Source organism: Brassica rapa, chromosome A05 (assembly GCF_000309985.2).
Source record: "Brassica rapa cultivar Chiifu-401-42 chromosome A05, CAAS_Brap_v3.01, whole genome shotgun sequence".
Lineage (NCBI taxonomy): Eukaryota > Viridiplantae > Streptophyta > Magnoliopsida > Brassicales > Brassicaceae > Brassica > Brassica rapa.
The window spans coordinates 17723883-17734524 of NC_024799.2; the positions used below are offsets into that span (position 1 = coordinate 17723883).

The following is a 10642-nucleotide window of genomic DNA, read 5'->3' on the forward strand; positions in this document are numbered from 1 at the left end:
CTTCTTAACCATTTTCACCTGAAAAGTAAAAACTTGAAAAGGGATAAGTAGATGGAAGTAAAGAAAAACAGGATTTTGCAGAGAAAATTGCAAAAGTGAACTTAACAAATGAATTATCAATTTAAACTCAAGTTCAACACAATGCAACAATTCTCACTCTTGTAACACCTTAACACATCTAGTTCACCCACAAACTCACCCAATTAAGGTCAAATTCGAAAATCCCTAATTCCATGAACCCTAATTTTGCCAAAGTGCAAATTAAACTCAATTTCACCATTAATTCAACAACCCAACTTGATAGATAAACTTTCCCTAGTCTATTTCACCACAATCTAGCAAGAAAGTGACCAAATTTCGACTTTCAAATTCTAGGGTTCATGGACCTACGAATTTGAATTTAAAAACTCAATACCTTGCTCTGGATGAAAGGAAATGGTGAATGGGTGGTGAGGAATAGACTACAGGGGCGAAAGCTTGGATTTAGAAACAAGAACTAGTTGATTTGGGTGAGAATTGAGAAGGTTTTGGGATTTTTGGTGTGGGTGAGTTTGAGAGAGTTTGTGAGTTTGTGAGAGGAGGGGAGAGTGAGAGAGATGGAGTCGCGGGGGTTGGGGTAGGTTTAGGGTCGTCCGGTTCGGTTTAGGGTGGTCTAGGGTCGGTTTACTTGAATCAAACCGGGGTTTAGAGTTAGGAAACTTACCTGGACCGGTTCGGGAGCGACGTGAGGGTGTCGCTGGGAGAGGTCGCTCCCGAGTCGTTTCCTCGCGTCGTGTTTCGACAAAACCGCGAGCGACCTTGAAGTGTCGCTCTAGAAACCTCGCTCTGGGCTGGAGCGACTTCAAGGCGTCGCTCTAGGACGTCGCTCCGGGTCAGTTTTTGAGCTCCGTTTCGTCGAAAACGCGAGCGACTCCGAGGTGTCGCTCCCATAATGTCGCTCCCAGCTGGAGCGACCCTTCGGCCTCGCTCCGAGACCTCGCTCTGAGGCGATTTTTCTTGATCCGACGACGAAAACGCGAGCGACCTTGGAGTGTCGCTCTCGAAACCTCGCTCCCAGCTGGAGCGACCTTGAGGTGTCGTTGTGAGACCTCGCTCCCACGCACGACTCCTGCTCAAAATGAACCGATCAAGCACCTGCACACAACTTCTCTCTCTTTTTTTTTTTATGCAATAAGATGAAAAATGGAAATACCAATGCAATATGTACAAGGATACGCATGGGACTTCCTCCCAAGTGAGCTTGTTTTAAGTCCCGAGCTTGACTTTGCCTCCTTTTAGATTAGGCCGGGGTAGGATCAGACAGTGGAGTTGAAACCCCATCTTCCTCTGGTGCAGTAGCCATGTAGAGCTTAACCCTTTGTCCATTGACTGTGAAGTCTCTTCCATCAGTGCTCCACAAAACTATTGCTCCATATGGTCTAACCTCCTTGACCTTGAAAGGACCGGACCACCTTGACTTAAGCTTTCCTGGAAACAACTTCAGCCTAGAGTTGTAGAGAAGAACTTGGTCTCCTTCTTTAAACTCTCTCTTCAGGATGTTCTTGTCATGGAAAGCCTTAGTCTTCTCCTTGTAGATTCTTGAGTTCTCGAAAGCATCCATTCTTATCTCATCAAGCTCATGTAGCTGAAAGAGCCTTTTCTCCTTGGCACTCTTGATGTCAAAGTTCAGCAACTTTATTGCCCATAGTGCCTTGTACTCAAGCTCCACTGGCAAATGGCAAGCTTTCCCATACACTAGGTTGAAAGGTGTGGTACCCAGTGGTGTCTTGTACGCTGTCCTATAAGCCCAAAGTGCATCGTCAAGCTTATTGGACCAATCCTTCCTTGTAATCCCCACAATCTTCTCCAGATAGATTTGATCTCCCTGTTAGAAATCTCAACTTGGCCACTTGTTTGGGGATGATAAGGAGTTGCCACCTTGTGCTTCACACCGTTCTTCTTGAGAAGTCCCTCAAGCAGTTTGTTAATGAAGTGGGAACCTCCATCACTGATTACAACTCTTGGAACTCCAAACCTTGGGAAGATGATGCTCTTGAACATCTTGATTACAACTCTAGCATCATTGGTGGGGCTTGCAATGGCTTCCACCCATTTGGAGACATAATCAACAGCCACAAGGATATATTTGTTGCCAAAAGATGATGGAAATGGTCCCATGAAGTCAATACCCCAGACATCAAACACTTCAACTTCAAGGATTGGATTTTGAGGCATCTCATTCCTCTTGGTGATGTTTCCTCTTCTTTGGCAAGAATCACACTTCGAAACAAAGTCTTGTGTATCCTTGAACATGTGTGGCCACCAGAATCCAGCTTGTAATACTTTTGCAACTGTCTTGAAGGTGGCAAAGTGACCTCCATAGGATGATCCATGACACTGTGCAAGGATCCCATCAATCTCCTCATTTGCAACCACTCTCCTATAAAGCTGATCTTTGCAGAGAATGTAGAGGTAGGGTTCGTCCCAGTAATATCTTTTCACATCCTTGTAGAACTTCTTCTTGGCATACCCTACAAGATTCAAAGGTTCTCTTCCTGTGGCTAGGTAGTTCACCAAATCAGCATACCAAGGTTCTTTCTCCTCTGTTGCTTTGACCTCTTCCAGCTTCCTACCAGTCTCACAAACTGCTATCACTGCTTCGATAGCCATGATCTGCTCTTCAGGAAGTCCTTCGTCAATAGGGACACCAGACTCTATCCTCAACCTGGACAAATGATCAGCTACTCCATTCTCAACTCCAGGTTTGTCCTTGATCTCCATATCAAACTCTTGGAGCAAAAGGATCCACCTCAAAAGCCTGGGTTTTGCATCTTTCTTGGCCAAAAGGTGTCTCAAGGCGGCATGATCTGTGTAGACAATGACTTTAGACCCAACCAAGTAGCTCCTGAACTTCTCAAAGGCAAAAACAATTGCCAGCATCTCCTTCTCTGTTGTGGCATACTTCATCTGGGCATCATTGAGGGTTTGGCTGGCATAATAGATCACATGGGTTTTGCCATCTTTCTTCTGCCCCAGAACAGCTCCCACAGCATAGTCACTGGCGTCACACATGATCTCAAAAGGGAGATCCCAATCAGGTGGCTGGACAATTGGGGCACTAACGAGTTCACCTTTCAGCTTCTTGAAAGCTTGTAGACATTCTACATCAAAACTGAAGGTAGCTTCCTTGCACAGCAGTCTGGTCAAAGGTCTAGTGATCATGGAGAAATCCTTGATGAACCTCCTGTAGAATCCAGCATGACCAAGAAAACTCCGGATGTCTTTCACTGTCTTTGGTGGAGGCAGACCAACCATAACATCGATTTTGGCTTTATCCACCTCAATCCCCTTCTCTGAAATCTTGTGTCCTAGCACAATCCCTTCCTTGACCATGAAGTGACACTTCTCCCAATTCAGCACAAGGTTGGTGTCTTCACATCTCTGTAGGACCCTGCACAAATTTGACAAACAAGCAGAAAACGAAGATCCGTAGACAGAGAAATCATCCATGAATACCTCCACAACATCCTCAATCAGATCAGAGAAAATTGACATCATGCACCTTTGAAAGGTGGCTGGAGCATTACATAGTCCAAATGGCATTCTTCGATATGCAAAGGTACCATAGGGACATGTGAATGTCGTTTTCTCTTGATCATTGGGATGTATGGGGATTTGGAAAAATCCTGAGTACCCATCAAGGAAACAATAGAATGGGTGATTTGCAAGTCTCTCAAGCATCTGATCAATAAATGGTAGTGGAAAATGATCCTTTCTAGATGCAGAGTTTAGTTTTCGGTAATCAATGCACATTCTATGACCTGTGATGGTTCTTGTTGGTATCAATTCATCCTTGTCATTCTTGATCACAGTGATACCACCTTTCTTTGGTACAACATGCACAGGTGATACCCATTTAGAATCTGAGATAGGGTAAATAACACCAGCATCTAGGAGTTTAAGAATCTCTTTCTTTACAACATCCTTCAGGTTAGGATTTAACCTTCTTTGATGCTCGATAGAAGTCATTGATTCATCCTCAAGATGTATCCTATGCATGCACAAAGAGGGTGATATCCCCTTGATGTCATCTAGTGAGTAACCTATTGCCTTTCTAAATCTTTTAAGTGTTTTCAAAAGTTCAGATAGCTCATTTTCAGTAAGTTCACTACTCACAATGACAGGGTAAGTTTCATTAGGACCAAGGAATGCATACCTTACACCATGGGGAAGAGGTTTAAGCTCCACTTTAGGTGCCTTAAGTTCACTCCAGTCATCCTGCTGGTTGTCCTCTTGTTGAGTGACTGAGACTTGTTGGTGAACCATCTGTGGAAGCTCCTCGTACTGGTCCTTACTGAAAAACGCCTGGTGTGAATCCAGCATCATCCCATAGGCAGTACTCTCCAGGTTCTCAATCACCTCAGTCTCCTTCTCTACAGTTAAAGCATGCTGTAGAGGGTCCTCTAGTGACAACTCTTCAAGGAGTTCATCAGCAAGGGCATCCATCTCTTCGATGTAGAACACTTGTCCTTGAACTGTTGGCCTCCTCATTACTTCCTTGATGTCGAAATGCAGAACGTGCCCTTTACCCAGATGGAGATCAATCTTGCCTTCTTTAACATTAACAATAGCTCCTGCTGTGGCTAAGAAAGGTCTTCCAAGGATTAAAGGATCTTGAGCTTCTTCACCCATTTCAAGCACCACAAAGTCTGTAGGGATCTCATAATTTCCAACCATCACTGGGAGGTCCTCTAAGATACCCACAGGGTACTTCACTGAACGATCAGCCAATACCAGAGAAAGTCTACACTTCTTGTACTGAGTGAAACCCAGCTTCTTAGCAACAGATAGGGGCATCAAGCTGACACTAGCTCCCAAATCGCAGAGACATCTATCAAATACCATAGGTCCAAGAGCACAAGGTAATGTGAAGCATCCTGGATCTTCTAGCTTCTTTGGAATGACCAGTCTCTGAATGATAGCACTGCACTCATGAGTGAGAATCACCATGCCCTCCATCTCTTTCTTCTTTGCAGCTACAGCATCTTTGAGGAACTTGCTGTACTGAGGGATCAGCATGAAAGCGTCAATAATGGGCATTGTGACCTGGACTTCACTCATTTGCTTGTCAAACAAAGCTTTGTACTTCTCTAGCAGCTGCCTCTTGAATCGACCTGGGAATGGAAGCTTGGGTTCATAGGCAGGAGGAACAAAAGAGTTTTCACTTGCAGGAGTGACAACTTCACCATCTTTAACTGTTTTCTTCTCTTCTCCAACCTTTCCTTTTCCTTTTGCTTCCACTATCTTTTCCAAGATCTCGTCATTGATCTTCTCATCAACAATCACCACTTCATCATCTATGGTGATGGCAACCCCCTCACTTTGTTTCTCAGCATCCTTGGTGAGAGTTCTCTGAGGTAACTCCTTACCACTCCTGAGAGTGATAGCTTTCATGGTTTCCTTGGGGTTTTGCTCAGATTTTCCAGGTAGAGAACCTTGTTGGCGATTTTGTTGAGTGTTCATGGCAGCAAACTGGTTCTCCAAAGCTCTGAACTTGTTGTTGAGCTCATTGTAGCTCCCATCAATCTTTGAGTGAAGATTCTTCAACTCATAGCCAACATGCTTCTCACTTCTTGTTTGAGACTCCAGGATTTGTTTCAGTAGAGCATCAGTGCTGCTGACTTGAGGAGTGGAGGTAGAGGGATTAGATTGTTGTTGGGAAGAATGGTTGCCCTTGTTGTTGAATCCAGGAGGAGGGTTTTGCTGAGGTTGATAGCTGCCTTGCTGATTGTTCCGAGGCTGATAACCACTCTGTTGGTTGTTGGAATAGGATTTCTGTTGGTAGTTGTTGTACTGAAAGTTGGGTTCTTTCTTGTACCAGCTACCATTGTTGTTGATGAAACACAGCTCTTCCTGACCTTCCAAACCCTCAACTTCATGGACAACAACTGGTGTCTCTTGGCTTGGGTTGCCAACAAAGTGCAGCTGCTCTTGGGTAGCTTTATCAGCAATGAGGATGTCTATCTTATCCTGTAGAGCCTTCAATTCCTTCCTCGTCTGCTTATCATCAGTTCTACTGCCTCTGTCGTGGTCTCCACTGTAGACTGCATCACTCTTAACCATGTTGTCAACCAGCTCCTCTGCATCCTCCTCAGTTCTCCCCAAGAAGAACCCATTACTAGCTGTATCCAGTCTGGCCCTGTACTTAGGGAGAGCACCACGGTAGAATGTGCTCAGCAAGCTCTCCTTAGAGAAACCATGGTGTGGGCATTGAGCTTGGTAGCCCTTGAATCTCTCCCAGGCTTCACTGAAACCTTCCAAGCCCTTCTGTTGAAAGCTGGAGATCTCGTTTCTCAGCTTAGCAGTTCTTGAAGTAGAGAAGAACTTCTCCAAGAATGCTTTCTTGCAGTCATCCCAAGTGGTAATGGAGTCGCTGGGTAGAGACTTCTCCCACTGACGTGCCTTATCTCCCAAAGAGAAAGGGAATAGCTTGAGCTTTAAGGCATCTTCGGACACACCATTGGTTTTTGACAACCCACAATAGCTGTCGAACCTGTCCAAGTGATCAAATGGATCCTCTAGAGCCAAGCCATGATACTTGTTGTTCTCGATCACGTTGAGGAGTCCTGACTTGATCTCAAAGTTGTTGGCTGCCACAGCGGGTGCTCGGATTCCCAATCTATGACCATGAATGTTTGGACGGTCGTAAGTGCCAATGGGTCGAGCTGCTCGCTGTTGGTTAGGTGGGCCATTGTTGTTAGCGCCATTGACGCCTGCATCTTCTTGATGAACGTCTCCCATGTCAGTGTTCAGTCTCTGCAATTGAGCCTGATGTTCTTCTTCTCTTCTCTTTCTAGCACACTCTCTCTCTAAAGCCCTGATGTCTGCTGCTCTTGGAACTAGGTTTGATGGACCCCTGCTCCTCAAGTTCATACACCTGTAGATTAAAGGGAGGTGAAGAAGAGTCAGTAACAAAAGAAAATAAAAATGACTTAGTCTCAAGCAATTGACTAAATCTCAATGTTTAAATCTACTCAGAATTTGGCAACGGCGCCAATTTGATGTTAGGAGTTTTCAAGGCTCCTAAGACAAATGCTGTAGTATAAATGATTGTCGAACCAGTTCTGAGAGATATCAAAGCACCGAGAATGCAAGTAATCACTTAATCTAAGTGCAATCAATGATTTAGATGGGTTTTTAAACTATGACTAATTAAAAGAAATAACTAAATGATACTTTCTTAACTATTGGAAAAGAGAACTCATGGATATAGGGATTAGACCTCGGGTGATCAAGTTTCGAACTAAAGATGGCAAACGATCAATCAATCTATTAACCTTAAGCTTGGACACAATCCTAAACAAACTCTATGTCTAGATGAATGTTCATTTACTTAACACAATTCAAACATCAAATGTCTTTGGTTGAATAATATGAAAGCAATCATAACTAGCAAGTCCAATGGCTATCTTAGCACCTCTAACAACAAATGTCTTTGGCAAAGTATGCTAAAAGCTAAGAAGAGTTGTCTCGGGCATTTCCTCGAACACCTTTCGGGGGGAAATGCCTAAGGATCAACTACTGAGTGGCCAACTCAGAAGATGCATTATGCTCACTCAACTAGCAAGGAAATATGAATGATCTACACTAAAACATCCTAGTTCTAACCTAATCACCCTCAATCTCCCTAACCCATGAATTCAAAAGGTGATTACTCACTAATCTCCATGATTCCTCTTAAACCCATGTTGGATTTCAGATTAATCATGTAGAGAAACACAGGAAAATAGATAAGAACACAGAATTCTCAATAATAAACTGATCAATTGATTCAAAGAGATGACTTTCCAAAGGTTTTTGGTGGTTTTTCTAAGAACAAAGATAATCTCCTCTTGGTGGCTTACAGAGTATTAAAACATAGGTTTTCAGAATAAAAAACGTGCATAATAAAATGACAAAAAGGGCCTTGAGAAAACATGAATTCGAGCAGATAGGCGACGCGCAGCGACCTCGGCAAGTCGCTCCAGCACGTCGCTCTGGGCTTCGGGAGCGACCTCAGGGTGTCGCTGCGAGAGGTCGCTCCGGCTTCAGTTTTGAGCTCTGTTTCGTCAAAAGAGCGAGCGACTTCAGGACGTCGCTCCAACGTGGTCGCTCCGAGAGGTAAGGCACAGCGACTTCAGGACGTCGCTCCGGTTAGGTCGCTCCGAGAGGTAAGGCACAGCGACTTCATGTGTCGCTGCGGTTAGGTCGCTCCGGTGTGTTGCTCGTCCGCTGATCACTTTAAACACTTCTTTTGAGCTCCAAATGCACCCAAACGTCTCCAAGAACTCCATGTGATACTCCAATACCTGATAAGGACTCATGTATGCAAAATGCAACCTAAACATGACTAAATCCTAATCTATATGATCAAAATGCATATGGATGGATGGATAAAACAATGGAAATATGCATGATATCAGGACCCCGTCAAGTCGCATGCCCTGTACGAAGCAAACGTGGATTGCTAATTGAGGAAGTTTTGGATACTGAAGAACCTGTTTACGGCGATGATGAACTGGATGATGAAGAAGAATTGTACCCTTATACATGTAACCTCTTGATCGTTCGTCTCTCTTGCCTCACACCTCGCGCTGATGATCATTTCCTGCAACGAAACAAGATATTCCAGTCCTATTGCACAATCAATGGAAAAGTTTGTTCTTTTGTCATCGATTCGGGAAGTAGCAAGAATGTGATAGCTGCTGATGCAGTTACCAAACTCGACATCAAGGACAAACCGCACCTGCCGCCTTATAAACTAGCATGGCTTCAGCAGACACATGATCTCTTTGTCACTCGCCGAGCCCTAGTCACGTTTTCGGTGGGAAAGTCATACAAAGATAAGATCTATTGTGACATCGCACCGATGGATGTTTGCCATCTCCTTCTAGGCAGACCTTGGGAATTTTATCGACGGATCATATATGATGGATTCAACAACACTTATAGTTTTAGCATGGACAATCGCAAGTTTGTGTTAAAACCGTCTTTACCAGCCTCACTCCACCTGGTGTCTCACCCTGTTCTTTTGCTCCAACGCCAACCTTTCAAAGCAACCATGCATGAGGAAGAGAGGGTACTTATTCTCCTGACTAAAGCGGCCGGCCCAGACCTTTTTCTAAACATTCCACCCGACTTTAAGGAACTGTTGCACGAGTTCGCTGATGTTTTTCCCGATGATTTGCCAGATGGCTTGCCTCCTCTTCGGGACATACAACATTGTATAGACTTTATACCAGATGCGGCACTGCCCAATAATTCTCATTATCACATGAGCCCCACTGAGCACGAGGAGCTTCGACGTCAAGTTGAAGAACTCGTATCTAAAGGATTCATGCGCGAAAGTTTGAGTCCATGTGCGGTACCGGCGCTTTTGATTCGAAAAAGATGGATTGTCTCGTATGGGTGTGGATAGCAGAGCGATAAACAAAATAACAGTCTGTTATCATTTCCCAATTCCACGAATTGACGACTTATTGGATTTAATAAGGACGGCTACGATCTTTTCCAAGCTGGACCTTAAAAGCAGATACCACCAAATTTGCATTAACCCTGGAGACGAGTGGAAGACGGCGTTCAAAACTCGAGAAGGTCTTTTTGAGTGGTTGGTAATGCCCTTCGGATTATCGAATTCTCCTAGCACGTTTATGAGAGTAATGAACCAAGCTCTTCTTCCGTTTATTGCTAAATTCGTGGTTGTCTACTTTGATGACATTCTCATCTTCAGTACATCACTCGCGGACAACATTCAACACCTTAAAGATGTCCTCACCATTTTGCGCCGAGATCAGTTCTTTGCAACTTAAAAAAAGTGTGAATTCGGCTCCAAATAGGTACACTTTCTTGGCTATATTGTGTCTGATCAAGGCCTCGCAGTAGATCCAGGGAAAATTTTGGCAGTTCGGTTGTGGCCAACACCGACGACAGTGACCGAGGTCCAAAGATTTCATGGCATGGCGTCGTTCTATCGTCGTTTTGTATCCCAGTTTAGCAGTTTGATAGCGCCCATGACAGACACTATACGAGAGGGTCGTCTCAACTGGGCACCTGCTGCAGCTAACGCCTTCACAATAATAAAAGATAACCTCATGCTCGGCTTTGATTCTTGCTTGACCCAATTTTGGTCTGGTCTTTGAGCTTCACTGCGATGCTTCGAAAATGGGTATCGGAGTTGTCCTTAGACAGAAAGGCCAACCTATCGCTTTCTTTAGCGAAAAGCTGTCAGGTTCTCGAATTCATTACCCGCTATTTGCCCGCCAGTACACCTCCAGATTCGGAGTCGAATACTTATTACCTGGGGAGTCCTGATGCAACGGCATCCTTAGTTTTGGCGCCAACATAGACATTTGAATCATAAGACTATAGGGATTTGGTTGTATTTTTTATTTTCTGTTTAAGATAATGATGCTTTATTTCCTTAATGTTTTAGTCTTTATATTCCTATTCTTTTCTTGAGGCTTTCCGTGGGAAGTAGCTATATAAGCTAATCTCTTGACTCTTTGTTATGTACGTTTTGATTTTATAAAAGAAGCTTTGCTTTAAATCTTGTTTGATTTGATTTGATTCATCAAACAAGAAGTTTATCTCAAGAAGCTATCGAAAGAAACTCTTGATCGATCTA

The 10642-nt window shown here is 43.9% G+C and overlaps 1 protein-coding gene and 1 non-coding gene across 2 annotated transcripts; both read left to right on the forward strand.

Moving 5' to 3' along the window:
• Positions 1–6232: 6232 nt before the first annotated feature.
• On the forward strand, positions 6233–6339 carry LOC117134568. Its single transcript, XR_004458752.1, has one exon. It is a non-coding gene; the product is annotated as a small nucleolar RNA R71 (small nucleolar RNA).
• A 1556-nt stretch (positions 6340–7895) lies between these two features.
• On the forward strand, positions 7896–10637 carry LOC117134008. Its single transcript, XM_033291396.1, has 2 exons — positions 7896–8176; positions 8226–10637. Exon 2 carries the CDS (start codon positions 8408–8410, stop codon positions 9434–9436), a length of 1029 nt encoding a protein of 342 aa, XP_033147287.1. The 5' UTR covers positions 7896–8176; positions 8226–8407; the 3' UTR covers positions 9437–10637.
• The last annotated feature ends 5 nt before the right edge of the window (positions 10638–10642 follow it).

Excerpts from the sequence above, each read along its gene's own strand:
- LOC117134008 (XM_033291396.1), top strand. The coding sequence starts at position 8,408 with ATGGATAAAACAATGGAAATATGCATGATATCAGGACCCCGTCAAGTC.